We start from the raw sequence: 15754 nt of genomic DNA, 5'->3' as shown, positions 1-15754 counted from the left end.
GCTGTGAATACTGTTCATCATTGCCATGGTGACAGATGATGCCAGTGACTTAGCCATTCTTTGTAAATTTTGGACTAGACTTCTTGCTTGAGTCTGAACATGATGCATATTGAAATAATTGTCCGATTTGGGGACACTGTGAAGCAGGGTATGATCAATAGAAACTTATTATATATGAACTGAAGTCGTCAGTTGCGTGGCATCATTTTCTTCCTTTTTTTTTCTTTTCTTGCAGAATGACAGCCAAAGTTTGCTGTCTCCCTGAACAATTCTATCTTGTGTTTTGCAAGCCTGTGTCTAGTGTTTTGCAGCGACATTAACGAATTGAATATGGATATTGTATTGCTAATAAGCCCAGTGTCCCGGTATAGCTGCTGAGTTAATTCCTGTACAGATACAGAATACTCTTCGTCTTTGGGTATGTAAGTCACTGTAGCTGCCACCAGTGCTGACAGTGGCAGAACCCAAGGACTACTCATGTCTAAAAATGTCTGCCTAATACCCTCTCTGGAGCCTTCAAAGTGAAAAAAAAATACACTGCTGTGGCTTGGAACAGAAGTATACACAACTGGCTAACATGATACCCAGGCGTGTCCTCCTGCTTGCACACACACTGTGACCATCCAGCGTGTGACAATGCCTCCACCACTCCATATGTTAGCTCCACGTAGCAAATACACCAGACCCCAACAGGCTTTTATTCGACATTGTCATGGAGTTCTCTGTATGTTGACATTGACCTAAGCGCACTCTGACAGTGATCCAAAACCATGATATTGTTTTTACACCTGAAACTTCACCCTGTACATCATTGTTTTGAGGACGTGTATGAACAATGTCATCACTGAGGGCTCCTGATAGGGCGTGCACGTTCCTCATTCACACGCCCATCCTCTTAGTAAGCAGGAAAGGTACTGCACAGGACAGACAGGATGTTGCTCATTTTGCTGCTGTGGTTGGGGTCAGATATTTCAATAGTCTTGCACCTGCTTCGACCCCTTAGAATAATTGTCCTTTTACAGTCATACACCAACCCTGTGGGCATATTCTGTATCTAAGTGTATAAGACAGACATAAACTATCAAACGTTTATTTTTTATGGCCAAATACTGGGGAGCAAACCCTGGAACATATCCCATAACAGTCGGTTTTATTGCACCAGGACTCATCATAAACCCTTCCTTCTACACACAGGCGCACATAAACAGTACACACACGCACTCATCGGATCTTCACTACCGGTCTGAAACTTCTTATTCTCCTAATGTTATCACACACCGACCCAAATGTGCCACTCCACTTCCTCAACTGCCAATTTGGGAAACTGAGTCATGAGCAAGCTCATTCATCTAAGATAAGTGGTCCAACTGCACTGCCACAGACTTGTTGCTGAGCTCCTCACACACACTTTGGACGTTTTCCTAGAAAGATTTACGCACGATTCTGAGCATTCTGGACGTCAGAGAGCATAACACTCTGTGGTATTTCTTATGGTGGTTTTGTTCCTTGCATACGTAATTGTTATTTTTGTATCCAGTTAGTGGAGGCGATGGTCTAATCCTTCACAAAGCCAGTGTTTTGTAAGTCATTAGGCATAAAGAATTGCTTAATTTCCTCATTAAGTGAGCTGAGGTCCTATGGTGGACCGCTAACCTACCCCCTCTGTTTCTCCCTTGAACCATACTTAGATTTGGTGGGAGTTTGTATTTGAACTTCATTAGACTTTCAGTTAATGTAATCAATTCTCTCCCCTGTGTCGTTACATTCTTCTTTGTATTCTAAGATCAACCTGGCTGAGCAGCCATATCTAGATCACACATTGTTCCTCCAGATGTGGTTCAATCAGCGTTTCTGAAAAAGAAAACCCTCTTCTTGTGACATTTCAAGTATACCACCTATTCCTCACACATTTCATGATATATCTGTCAAGGAAATTAATCTCTCAAATAAAATCCCTCTCGACGCTCAGTATGTCACCCACAGAAAGGGAATTCATTTTCATTCAGCGACCCTCTTATTAAAGCTAATCTCCGTTGTCAGATCCTCATAGAAATGCCCACAGCAGGACCTTGATGTGCACCTCAGCAAACTCTTCCTCTTCCGACAATCAGTTTATGGATTACATCTGATCACCCATCTCCGCTGGAGGGTCACCAGCTGCAGTCAGGCTCTCAAAATCTCATTTTCGACCCTCTTGGCAAATTTACACATGAATTATGGGTTCCTACATGAGACCAAGTGAGAGTTCTCCCCCAGTCAGTACCTGGGAAAGAACAGTAGATGAGTTGCTGAAAGTTGATCTCTGCAGTTCCAATGTGGCCCTCAATGTTACGTCTGCCAACTTGGTAAGACAGTAAAGGGTTGGTTAGGTTTTAACTGTTGAAAGCCAAATGGCCTGAGGAGATCTATTGGCTGGATCAGAGGACCAAGGGAGAAGGTGTAGTCACTGATAGGGTGTGGCACTGCTGACAGACACTTTATCAACATAAAGGCTCTTCTTCCGTTTTGTCTCTATTCTGAACATACAAACCAGAAATGCATTTTAATTGTCATGACTTGTCTTATACACTGTTTAACAACAAGAAAACCTTGATTGTCCTTTGGTGGAACTGCTTTGAAGAGTGTGTGTAAACATGGTCTTTGTTCACAATTCTTTCATGAAGCCTCCTTGCCAAAGGCAGGAGAACCATGTAATAACTTCATATTTTACACCTCCAAAGTTGCCCTGGAAACAGGAAGCCGAAAATATAAAAACAAAGTAATACATCTTTTGATTTGCTCACTCATGAAAATATTTTTTTTTGTACAAAAGTAAATACAGTTAGTACAGTATGTTACATATTTTCCATACAGGTGAGCTCAAGCATGACTACAAACGCTTTGACCCCCAAAAACTAAAAAATCACATTAAGGTACTTCAGGGTGTCTGAAAACACATGTGCAGCTGTTGACAAACATGAATGCCATCGGCCAATGAAAATCAGCAGTCACCAAAACACGTACAGGAAGGGTAGGGGAAGTGAGGGAAGGAGACATGGGAGGGAAGAGGACGTGAAGAAATAAGTTCCAACATTCTCTTTGTAATGCCAGAGGATTTTCACGTTTAAGTGTTATTTTTTTTGTGTGTACAATTTAAAGGTGTTGGCTCATGTAATATGATAAAGAGTCTCAGTGTGTCTTATTTTAAATCAAGGGTCCTAAACATCTTTTGTTCTTGTGAGATGGTACAAAAGCCATCGCTGTTCAGCTGTCTCTCAACATCTCGCTCAGCCTTGTCCACTTCATTACCACAGCACATCGCACTCCCAACCCTGTCCTCGTCAAGCTGGCCTTTCACACAGAACAAAACTCTCGGCACAGAAGTGTCCTTGTGTCTCTTACTTTGTCTTTGGGGCTGAGGACCCTTCTTAGGATCTGCGGTGGTTGAGTTGAAGGCTGGGGCTAGTCCTTCTGCATCAATATCATAAAAGTCTCTCAGCAGAGACATGTGACCACTAGGGGGAGAAGTACTGGGAGAACAGCGTGAAGGCGGTAGAGGAGAAGAGGATGATAGATGGATGCCTGCCCAGATAATGAGTCGTCACACTCTCCGGGGCCCTGGCAGTGCCGTGCCCTCTCACACAGAACGCCCGTGAAGCCTGGAGGGCAGTGGCACCGTTGGTGGTGATGGCATGTGCCACCATTCTGACAGCGCAGCATCGCGTGGTCACACACTCGAGCTGTGACAAACAAGCAGAGAAGGAACAGTGGGGTGAAGGGGGGTTGATTAACAGATCATTCATAGCTGATTAATAGCAGCTATGATTCATAACAGACCGACATACCGAAATATCCAAAGCCACATAACACATAACACATTTCACAACACTGATTCGCATGTTCCTTGTCTCCTCTCCTCTACGTCCTAATGTCTGAGTTGTCATGATTGGATGGGGTGCCAACGATGACCTTTGTTGAAGTGTTCAGTAAGGAGAGGAGACAGAGTACTGGAAGGACGGAGGCCACATATGAGTACCCGGAGACAGCAACTTCCTTTCAAAAACAGAACTATGAGAGTGTGAATGATTGTCTATGACAGTGACCATGGAAAGACCTTGCAGGAGTATTTTTAGGAGACCCCAGGGACTTTCAAGGAAAACAACCAGAACAAAAAGAACAAATAAACCATATAGCAGCAGCAGCAGCGGTGAAATTAATAATGAGTGAGCTGGGGGTTGCCGGAGAACTGTTGATGGACGCAGGTTCTTTCGCGGGGAAGCAGAATTGAATTGGATTCCCTGTGGCTCTTGTTTAGAAGAGGTTGGGCTTAAGGGCATAGATGCACAACCTTTATCTACTCCACCCTCCAACCTAGCAAGCTGTGTGATTGGTGGATTTGATATGCAAATTTGCATGCGCAGAGATGGCTCTGCAGATCTTTGTTTCTGCAAACAGGATGAGGGTGCCATACAGCACACATCAATTTCAGTTTGAAAAGGTAATGATAGTTGTTCTTATTCCTATGGAACACCTTACAGCTCCACTCTGCAAAGCAGTGTCTCCTATTGTCAGGAAATCCAGGAAGAGGTAATATTTGCTGAGCGATTCAAGCATAATTGGATACTCCTTCCTGCATAAATAGTTATTTAATTTCTGAACTACGAATGGGGTTCATGCATCAGAATGCTCTCAACAACACCATCGTCTATGCATGCCAATTAACTCAATGATTCACTGATCAAAACAGATCAAAACCGCATTTATTGTGTATTTCAATGTCCTCCTAATACAATATTTACATTATAATGTATATAATATAATAATATTAACATTTGAACGGACACTGACCCATTTTCACTGTGACTCATGCTTGGTATTGTTTGGAAGTCACTCACCAGACCATCTCAGATTGTAACATCTAATCTGCAGACTTAATGAGTTAACATTGTCGGCAGTGGCCGAAGGATTATCCTTGTGCTCACCATCCTCAAGCAGAGCCCCACGACCATTGTCTTTGTGAAAGCATCTGCAGCCCAGATAACTGAGTTTAGGAGGAGCTTGGGCATAGAGAGAGCAGAGAGGAAGGCAGGGCCAATGACAAGTCTTTAACAGTCACTACAGCTCTATTAAATGCCCTCATTTGTTCAATAAAGGCAATATACACCAACTGTAAATCAAAGGATCTTAAATGTAAGTAATCTAGATTGTACTGTATTTGTTAGTACATGAGAGCTTAATATACTTTTGCATCTTGTTTTAATTGATGCTTCTATAAAAAAGGCAAATACAACACGTTTACCATGTTGTTGAGTTATCTTTTAGCCACTAGCAAAGCCTGTTTATAGGACTTAATTCAAATCACTCATGCGGAAATTCTGTAATAATGTATTTGCATTAAGGTTTGCATTGCATTAAGGTTTGCATTTGAAGCTTGGATGTGAAAAGACTGCTACAGTATGATGGCTTCAGTATAGAAGAGTTCCTTTAGACATGGCCCAATGTTGTCTAACCTCACTTGCATTTGCACTTCTGTTGGCTGTTGACACAAGTGAGAACTGTGAGGTTCAAATCCTGGCCAAGGACCAACCCCTTCTCCCTGAGACATATGTGCTGCATGGCACCTTTGTCAGATGGTGTGACAATTTTGCAGGATAACTGTTATGACAGATACATCCTTGGGCCAAGGTGTTGCACGCATCACGTCCGGGTACACTCTCTCTGCTATTATGAGGAGAGGAAGCTCAATAACTACACAATTAAAACATAAGCCAAACCTAACAGATGGAGAGAGATGGATTTTCCAAATTAATTTAATTATGTAAATGATGGTCAGTCATGTCATGGCTAATACGTTTTTAATACATCTTAAGGCTTTTTTTGTACATGTAATCTAAACTATGTGTATCAATGTTTTGCTTTTCAGAATCAGCATTTTATAATAGTTTTCTGATATGTTTAGTCTATTATTGAGTTGCATGATATAAAATACTTAAATAGATCCATCAGTACAATTAACTATTACATTGGAGACAGTTTTCAGATACATGATTTGCTAATTATATGCAGTGAAACGGAATCGTGTTGCTTCAATTACATCCGATCGATATCTTCTGCCATGATGTCAGGTTGAGCTGAAATTCAAGTTCAGCCACCTTCTTTGATTCCATTAGTTAGCAGTCTGGCCCATTACTTATGACTGGAGCTCAATATGAGCTATGAGCAAGCAGCCGCACTAGACACTGACAGTGATACAGTATAGGACGTGCATCGGATTATTTACATAGTCAGGCCACTCTCCCTAGCCCGTGGAGAGGAATGGGAAGGTAACCATTGAAGATCCCCACTCCGCTCTCCTTGATCCTGGAAATCCCTAAAAGTCTCCTTTACATTTTTTCTTTCCTCAGGCTTTGGGGCCAGTTACTTTCTACTCTTCCAACACTGGCAATCGGTGCATGAGGATTAGCTGGCAATAGCTGGAGATCAATCTACATACCCCCCCCCCAGTGTCAGTCTCCTCTTCTTCCCTCTCTCCTCCCCTCTTCCCTCTGTCTGTGAAGATGGCAGAGGTGAAGCACCCTCTGAGAGTTTACAGGGTAATTAAAATGGGGGGCATGATTAAAAGGCTTGAGCGCTGAGGAGGCGAAGGTGAGCATTGAATGGGGGCCGTTCCCAACAGTGTTCAAGAACAAAGGTGTAGCTTGCATGGGGCAGAGATGCATGTTTGTTTGTGTCAGTTTGTGTGTGTGTGTGTCTTTTCTATGGATGAAAGACACTGTGCATCAGGTGCAGTCCTAGAACAATGACATTTCCTGCTCTGTTTTATTTTATAATTTCTTGGTGGTGACGTTTGATGTGGCAAACCTTCCACAGCCTACCTTGATTACGATTTGCAACACCAAGAGATGAAGCATTTGCTCGATCTGTGTAAAGATGGGAGAGGTCATAAGTTACAGTGAGTTGTTTAATAAAGCTGTGATGGATTGAATGCACACAGACAGCATGCACACATGATCACTACAACCCCCTGTTTTAGATACTATCGAGACCGAGCACATGTCTTTAAGGGCACAATCAGAAAATAAGAAGATGCACTATATATTGCATGCAACACACATGTTTACTGTTTTGAAAACTAGACATGGCTCAGAGATGTGCCATGGGAGTACCATATATGGCATGTTTTTGCTGAAACAACGAAGCAACTTGTCCTCATGCTGCACACAGGGACCACGGGCATGCTGTCCAGTCTCTGGCTGTGTGCTCATAGTAATGGGATATGAATGCTGTGTGGAAGTGAACAGTTTGTGTTGCGCAGCGGCCTATCCAAGTTGCTGCATGACAGCTGGATTACGCAACCCAATCAAAAATCCCCACTCGGTTGTCAATTGTCCCACGATGCATGGTGGGAAATGTCTTCACGGAAACAAATGCGATTTGTGTCCGTTTGGCAGGACAACATATGTTAGGAGTCGAGGTTTCTGCTGACTCGGAGAAGGAAGACACTGCTGTTGTTTCTGACATATCCTGAGACTCCACAACCAAATGTGTGTAAAAAATAAAAATAAATGCTAATCATCTGTTCACTGCTAGCATGCCAGTTTCTGAAATTGTATGTACTTACGCACTGGTCCATGATTGCTAGGTGTACCTGTGAGGAGAAAGGGAAAATGAATCAAGGAAGTGTGGATAAAGCTCAACCTAACCCAGAAAAGACAATAACAACTCAATCCATTAACAGTATTACAAGAAACCATAGAAAAATCTAACACCATTCCAAAATTGCTCACAATGTTTTTCGTTGTGATCATTAGAATTGAGCTAATATAATGGACATGTCATTGCCAAGACATTATTAATTGACTGGGTGTTTTAGAGGCCTCTTTAGCCACTTGACGCCCCACCAATGAACAGCCTGGTGAATTGTGGACACCGAGAAAACTCTTACCAATGATAATCATGGTCTTGTAATTGCAAAATGTACGCAGAATAAAATAACCAGTTCACTCTACAGACAAGTTTGCCCTTTTATCAATGGACCAGAACAGAAATCCCTGTATCTTTAAGCCTGTATGGTTAACTACTTGATATACTGCAGATCTCTCTCTAAAGATCTTGGAAGACAATTAAGTGAAAATTACTCTAAAATTGGATGTCGTAATTACAAAGTTCTGTGTCTGGGGAGGTCTCCGTGGGGTCCACCAAGGAGCCATGTTTGGAGGTGGTTCTTACAGTACACATATCAGGATCGGGCTGCTCACCCTTCAGTTATTGTTCTGGGTTATTTTCATCAAGAGATAGGCTCCTCCTCTCCTGCAATCAAAAGCATCTCCACGCCTGTTCAATAAGTCTCCATTGTTTTGGCTGCTTTTGAGTGAAAGACTGCTACTGATTATATTTCATGAAGGTTTTCACCATCCTTGTGGTTCCATTCATCATCTAATCACTGGTTGATGCAGTCACAACAACCACTCATAATTACACACCATGGCAGATGAACTGTATTTGTATTTTCCACATGCAAAACTACAAATACTGTTTGAGAGGAGTTAAGGAGATGGAGAGTGGGCAGAAATAGTATCTGGTGCCCAAACCCATTCCAGTGGTTATTCCAAGCTCCAACATCAGGCTTCCTCAGCCTCTGGACCTGTTTCGCAACACAAGGTGACTGGATGTTCCCTCCAAAGTAGACTGTTAACTTAATTCCAAAACCGATCCCTCTTCCTCGCTTCAGCCAACTTCCAGCCATTCTTTAAGCACACGGAAAGGAAGCTTGACTTTGACACGGAACAGCTCCCTCATCCCTGCTCCCACTGGCCTTTTGGCCCATAGCAACAGGGGGACTCGATTTCCCACTGCTAGATTAGATGGAGGGTCACGTAGCTCCATAGATCTCCATGTGCAGAGTCCTGAATATGTAATGTCCCCTGTCTCTATCTGGGAGATAAATTACCATCGTGATTAAAGAGGACAATCTGATGACAGATGAAAGCTATTAAACCATAATTACATTTTGCACTTTCAGCAAATTTGTCTTCATATGACTGCCTTATGTTTAATATCCTCCAAGGAAATATGTTGAGAGTTCAGGAAAAAAAACATGTTGGGAGGCTGGGTTCTAGTTATGTAAAAAAAAAAGTGTGTTTCAAGAAAAAAGGGTATTAACTTCATCCCTTAGGGATTAATACTATTACGTCAGTGTGATATGCAACATTATTGCATTTTTACGTTTCTGCCAACAAGTCTTAATATTGCTTTTGATATGGCTAGACCTCGGTTTCATCAGTTCAGTGCAGATGCGTCCTAGTGTTGGACTTTTTAATAATGGTCTGTCAATCTGAGAACCAGCCTCACTGCAGGGAGACTCATAACACAGGAGATGTACAGAGGGAAATCAGGCGATATGTCCTTAGAGTGCGCTCACACACGCTGTAGCGCACACACACACACACACATTCAATCACACTCAGTAGCGCACACACGCACATACACACTCAATCTGATCACATGACCAATAGGTCAATACATTGCAAACTCCATCCCTGTCCCACCAGTCAGGCTCCATGGTGATCTGTATAGGGGGGAACGTGGGCTGTGTTTTCCAGTCATAGAGGCTCTCTCCTGGGCTAGAGCTCAGACTGGAGATCATGGTGCCTGTTTCCCACCATCTGGTCAGGGCTGGGCCGGATAGGCACCTTGTCCCTGGTGTGGTGGTAGTGCCTGTATTAGATTAATTAGAGCAATGAGCCCCCTGCCACAGGGAAAATGGAAAGAACACCTCCTGCTTTTAACAGGCCATGTGAACTGGGAAAGACATTTCCAGACAATATTCCCTAACCCGTGCTTATTGCCCTGGCATTTAAAAAAGGCTTATATTTGTGGACCACTGCATAGTGATGTCATTTCAATGCCCTTTTATGTACTGTAGACTACTAGATTAGAACATCAGTGAGTAGTTATGATGCAAACACTTGGACAGCGAAGTGGCAGATTGTACTTACATATGTTTGCCGTTCCTTTGGGAATGGGCAGGTAGGAACCTACACTCCAGGCCCGGCCGTGGTAGTGTCTCTTACAGCGGCCGCAGTCTGGTCCTGTTGTGTTGTGCTCACACTCACAGCCCAGCTTCCCCTTGTCAAACACACAGCTGTTGGCATGGAGATTGCATTTGCACCTAAGAGGGGAAAAGACCATATCAAATAAATACATCAATGGAATCCTGTAATACCTAGGGACACAACTGTAATGCTTTTCTCCTTTCTTTTGTGGATAATTGCACCTTTCTTTTTTTTTTTTAAGAGGTTACATTGAATTCCTGCTGGGCACATTCTACTTTGATTGTACCACATTTGAGGGAGAACAAGCTTCATTATCCTCCTTTTAAGGCGAGGGCTCATTTGCGACCTCCCCTGTGGAGAGAAGCAGGCGGCAAATAAGGTCACATCAACTCTACAGCTAAATGGAAAGGCACCCTGTGACTGCTCGCAAAGTTGAATTGACAGAGAATGAAAGTTTGGATAGATGCCAGAGAAATGAAAGAGAATTGTTTCTCTGATGTATGAGAGGGAAAACCTGGAGACGGGAAGCTTGGTCGTCGGTGTTTGTTAAGTTCTCTGCATACACTGAGGAAAGGAGACACATTCGCTCAGATGATTGTATTTACTGTCACATGAGACAAAGTGGTTTCATATTTCACATACCTACATCCAAATATAACCCTCATTATCTGATTTTGCTCCCGAGGAGGTAAAAGGTTACAACTGGCGACCGACCTCTGTGTCTCGTGGCAATCCTGATAGTTAATTGTGAGACTATCGAGTGAATCTGACATCGTAGCCCTCTCATGGGGGTTGGTCGGCTCACGATTTCATATCATGGCTTATGTTTGTTGTTACAGAGTGCTTCCGAGGAAAGATTTCTCCCGTTTGAGGTCTAAGTGGTACGGATATGCTGCCAACCTCGACGGTGAACATGAGACAGAGAAATTACTGAAACAGTCAGAAATACATCCATTCTAATTGACTTCCTGCCCTCTGTGACATCTCTCTCATGAATGATAAATAATGGCGGGAAAGAGGGAAAACTACACCGCGATTCTCTCCGAGGCTGTATGAGTGGGAAGTCACTGTGTATTAAGGAGATTATGCTAAGCTAATGTGGTGCAGCATATAGTATGCATTTTAGTTGCTTAACAAGCAGTAAAGTTTCATTTCAGAGACCCTCCTCTGGGGCCTCTGTGTGTTTCCGTACTGTACTCACTGTCATAGCATGTGATGGGGCTGAGATTTAGTAAATGTTCATCAAAATCTCTGCAAGCTCTCCCTATAGCCCTAAACTTTTAATCAATTAAATTAGCAGGCACCGTAATGAATGCCTGGGTGGACCTCCTCTGCTGTGCAGAAAGCACCAGCTCCCTGAAGTAAAGAGCAATGAGATTTGACCTTCCACTTAATTAAAAACCAGCAAAATCTGGATCATCAGGCCCAGGCCATGCAGCTAGATAGCAGAAGATAGCCAGGGACACAGGGGAACTTCTCATGGAGGACACCATGCTTTTGCCGTGGGCATTGTCATATTCAAAGAGCAAGCCACTCTCATTTTGTGCCGGTCACAAGAGGAAAATCCCCATGCAGCCAGCCCTTGAACTGGCACCATTACAAAACACATTTCATAAAGTTTTAATGACCTTTTATCCTCCTAGATGGCCCCACTGCAACTGGTATTATCCATTATCTAAACAAGTGACTATCCCCGAAGAGCCCTCCAGCTTTCCTCTCCTCCCCTCCCCTTCCTTCTTTTTATTTCCACAATTTTTTTTTTGTAACAAACATTCATTTGTAAGCCTACAGTGTAACCAAGATCTAGAGGTAAGGAGTGGTAATACACTGTGATCAAACTAGCATTAAAACACAGAAAGACATTCATGTGCCATGTGATTACTAATGTTTCCCACCAGAATAACCATCTCAGTAAATAAAGCCCTTTCAGTAGCACAAAGATTCATCCATGTTAAGATAGAAGTCTTCCATACATCAACATTCCTGTGTGCAATGTTGATTTCTACGTGAGCTGAAATCTCATCAGTCGTCGAGTTGTTATGGAATAAGGTCACACTATGTTGTAGCGTACTTTATGTAAAGTCAGAGTTTTGAGACATCCTGTACTGTATATAATAAACAACATATGGAGTTGTTTGTAAGGAGTTCATAAAAGGTCAGTGTTTTACCCACTCACACATCCGTTTATATCTCTCTCAGCATATTATGCAGTGAGAAACGTTCCCCAAAAAAGGGCTGTATTACGCGCTGGGAGCCTCTAATTGGCAGCCATGCCTGTTCCTCACACTGTCTTTAGCTTGTTTCCGTGGGGCTGCCTCACAGCTGACAGCCTCCACACACCCTAGATCTGTCTGTGGAGATTCTTCAATCCTGTGACAGCTCCGAAAACCCATGATTCCAGACATCATACACTGCTGTCTCCAAAAGGGAGTATGGGCATTGTTAAACAAGGACCTACAATAATGATTGCAAATGTAAGAACAAAAAAATATGAACTTTGAAAAATGGCATCCGAACTTCCGATGCCATTGTGATATAAGACAAGATGATAATTGAGGAGACAGACAGACAGTTGTCCCGGACAGACAGTTGTGGAGTGATAAAGCAGCTAAGCGTAAACTTTGCCCGACTGAAGTTTTGATCACTGTCTGTGTGCTTTCGGGTTGACCTGAATGACCCCCTGCAGCACCTTACAGGAAGGAGGGCTTCCTTTGATGTCTTGCACATGAGAGGAAGAGGCACAGGGATGCATGTAAACTGCAGGTGCAGAGAGAGTACAGAGTCCTATCAAAGCCGAGGAACTCTGTCCTCCTGTCATGCTGTTTACTGGGGGCAAGATCCGTGTGGAGCAAACAATATTGCCGGTTTATATTCACCACTGAGTGCAATGCGGTAGGAGATGGATTTTGTGAGTGGAGGTTATTCCTCCATTATTATGTGTATTATTGTGTCTCTAATGGTTTAACGACTAGCCACCAAACCACCCAACAGTGCTCTGAATAGTAATGATTGAATATTTGTATTGTACAAGATTGACAGGGGCATTCTTTTCAGCCATGAAACACAGCTATTCCAGATGCTTTGTAAGTATAAGATATATTTCATTCAAAACATAGAACAAAGTACAACCCCATCTTCCCTTCAACTCCCATCTGAAACTATTTTGATAAGCTAATTTCACAAGGTGACATCATGAAAATCGATGTGTAAATCGAGAGGCTGTAAAAAATCTAAAATTCCCATCTCGTCACAATGAGAAAATTAGACATAGCAGAGTTATAATATAACCATTTCAGTCAAGGCCAGAGGAGTCACAGGCAGACGGAAAGAGCTGGATCAGAGACATGGAGAGAAAAGGGCCATGTAACGTGCAGTAATGCACCTCACATCACGTAAAGCATTGATGTTGGCAGGTCTAAAATACTGTGTCTTGGGGATCTTTCTCGACAAGTCTGTGTTGTGAGATGTTCTGACCATAATGGGGGTGAAAGCATATGATATTCTCATTTTTATGCATGGATTAAGATGCACTGTGAGACTCTGGTAGCATGGACATCCTACTGTAGACTTGGTGGTCTAAGTCAAAATATAGTATGAAGAGGCTAAGGTCACTCAAATCAAACATAGCTAAAAGGTAGTCCCAGGTTTCAGTCTGATGCCAACACATGATAGCATGAAGGCAGCCATGGAGGAACATCACCTGTACCTCCAAAGGGCTATGCTTTAGTGGTGGCAATAGCCAATAGTAAGACTAGATATTGACTCTTTTTTTACATCTTAGCTGTAATGAAACTTTCTATGAGGACACTTGTCAGACTTCACCTCATTATGGTATGTTGTGTCACCGTGAAATTGAAGAGTCCGATTAGGTTCTGTGTTCTGGCTTTATTTTGTCATTCCTCTGGGTGTAATGTGTTACATCTCTGGCAAATTGTTTGTGTCTCACCCTGCCATATAAAGTAGGCCCGCCAGGGCTTCCCAAATTGTCCGAGAAATATTAGGAATGCATCACAAGTTAATTCCCCCTGCTCCAATTTTCTGGTGAAGCAAATCAAATTTGAATTTATGTGGCCTGGGCAGGCACCACTGGAAGCCATGCCTGTGATTTGTTTCAATGACAGGGCCTATTATGAAGGTGGTGCTTGATGTAGGCATACAGTATGGTAATGTGTGGAGGGCCTCCTCAGCCTCACACTCAGGGGCTCAAAGACAAGCAGGGAGCAGTGAAGGGAGCAATTCTGGGAAGATGCATTAATATGGAAATAAGAGGGCGGGTGCCAGATTTAGCATTTGTGTGTGCGGGTGTGTTTATGTGTGTGCTTATGTGTGATATCAACCTCCTCCCATTCCATGTTGGGGTGAGATGAAACTTTAGAATGTGACATGGGGAGACAAAGCATAATTGGATGTGTTTACAGATTTACCAACACCGTCCCACTAACTACAATAGGGAAACACCACAGTGAGATAAGACATGAGGCCTATAGCTTGTACAGCCTGGGTAAAGCCTGATTGTCCGTGTATTCATGTCTATAACTGTGCCTTTGGGGAAAGTTTATGTTGATGTGCTTTTTCTGGCTCTCATTTATAATTGAAAAAAGAAAGGAAAGCCTCTAATGAGGGCTGATTAAAAATCGGAACAAGGAAAATGATTGGCAGAGAACATTGCAACATGTGACACACATCTGGTCGGTGATAAAGGAACGCTGAGAGAGCCAGACCTGGACTGACAGTGGCACCACAGAATATTACCGTCAGGAATTAGGAACAGTTGCAAAGGTTTGTTAAAAGTTTTTTTTTTTTTTTATCACATTATTGGTGTCATGTTTGAATACCTAAACCACAGAACAATTTATACTGTAGATATTAAACTTTGATAGATAATAAAATTTTAAAACATGGTTTGTAAATGTAATCATTATTAGTGTTGGTTATTATTTAGTAAATTAGAATATGTAATTACACAGAAGACATTTATTAACAGTGCATCATACACACATGCTTTATAAATGGCTTCTAAATGATAGTAATTACACAGTGACTCTCATCAATCTTTTGGTATGCTGGAAAACAATGAAACCATTAAATGAATCCCTCTTAAAGAATTAATGGTTCATGAATGATAACACGAATTATGAACATGGTCTAGGGAAGATGAGAATGTAAAGGTTGGTGAGCATTTGGCTTTGCACAAGAAGGATACACACAACAGCAATAATTCAAACCTTTTAAACTAAGAGCCTCAAAGAAGCCATGATGGCCTATGCAGTTTCATCCTGTCCCCAGGGTAAAAGAGAAGAGTACATACACATCAACAAGGTAGTGATATAGGATGGGCCCTCTGGAGAGTTATGCTTGATGTCACTGAGGAGCGATTATAACCTAAAACCTCTTAATGCAACCTTTGAAGTGTGAGATCTATCATTCAACAGGCACTCATGAGGAGGTCATGCAGGGTTTGCCTACAGCCAGGAAGAACTGGCAGTGTGTTTTATGTCCCATATCAAAAACAACCAAGATTTACGCGTAAACTAGCGTTTAAATAATTCACCTTAATGTCCTAATTGACTGTAGGGAGAAGAGTTTGTTGCACGTTTGTTTGTGGTTTAGCTCTTTCAGGCTTGAAAGTAATGTTGTAAGAAGAGAGATAATCGAGAGAGAGAGAGAGAGAGAGAGAGAGAGAGAGAGAGAGAGGGAGAGAGAGACAAGAAAGAAGTAAC

General features: G+C 42.4%; 1 protein-coding gene across 1 annotated transcript in view; it reads right to left on the bottom strand.

Annotated features, from left to right (window-relative positions):
- Positions 1-2374: 2374 nt before the first annotated feature.
- The window catches only part of LOC124472806 (netrin-G1-like), a 31033-nt gene continuing 17653 nt past the window's right edge, over positions 2375-15754 (bottom strand). Inside the window, exons 4-7 of the mRNA XM_047027882.1 lie at positions 9978-10150; positions 7601-7627; positions 6855-6899; positions 2375-3719 (exon numbers count right to left, since the gene is read on the bottom strand). Of these exons, the coding sequence (XP_046883838.1) occupies positions 3475-3719; positions 6855-6899; positions 7601-7627; positions 9978-10150 (490 nt within the window). The 3' untranslated portion in view covers positions 2375-3474. The remainder of the gene's footprint in view (positions 3720-6854; positions 6900-7600; positions 7628-9977; positions 10151-15754) is intronic.

This window comes from Hypomesus transpacificus, chromosome 10 (assembly GCF_021917145.1).
Source record: "Hypomesus transpacificus isolate Combined female chromosome 10, fHypTra1, whole genome shotgun sequence".
In the NCBI taxonomy this organism is placed as follows: Eukaryota; Metazoa; Chordata; class Actinopteri; order Osmeriformes; family Osmeridae; genus Hypomesus; species Hypomesus transpacificus.
This window is presented reverse-complemented; position numbering and strand designations above follow the sequence as displayed.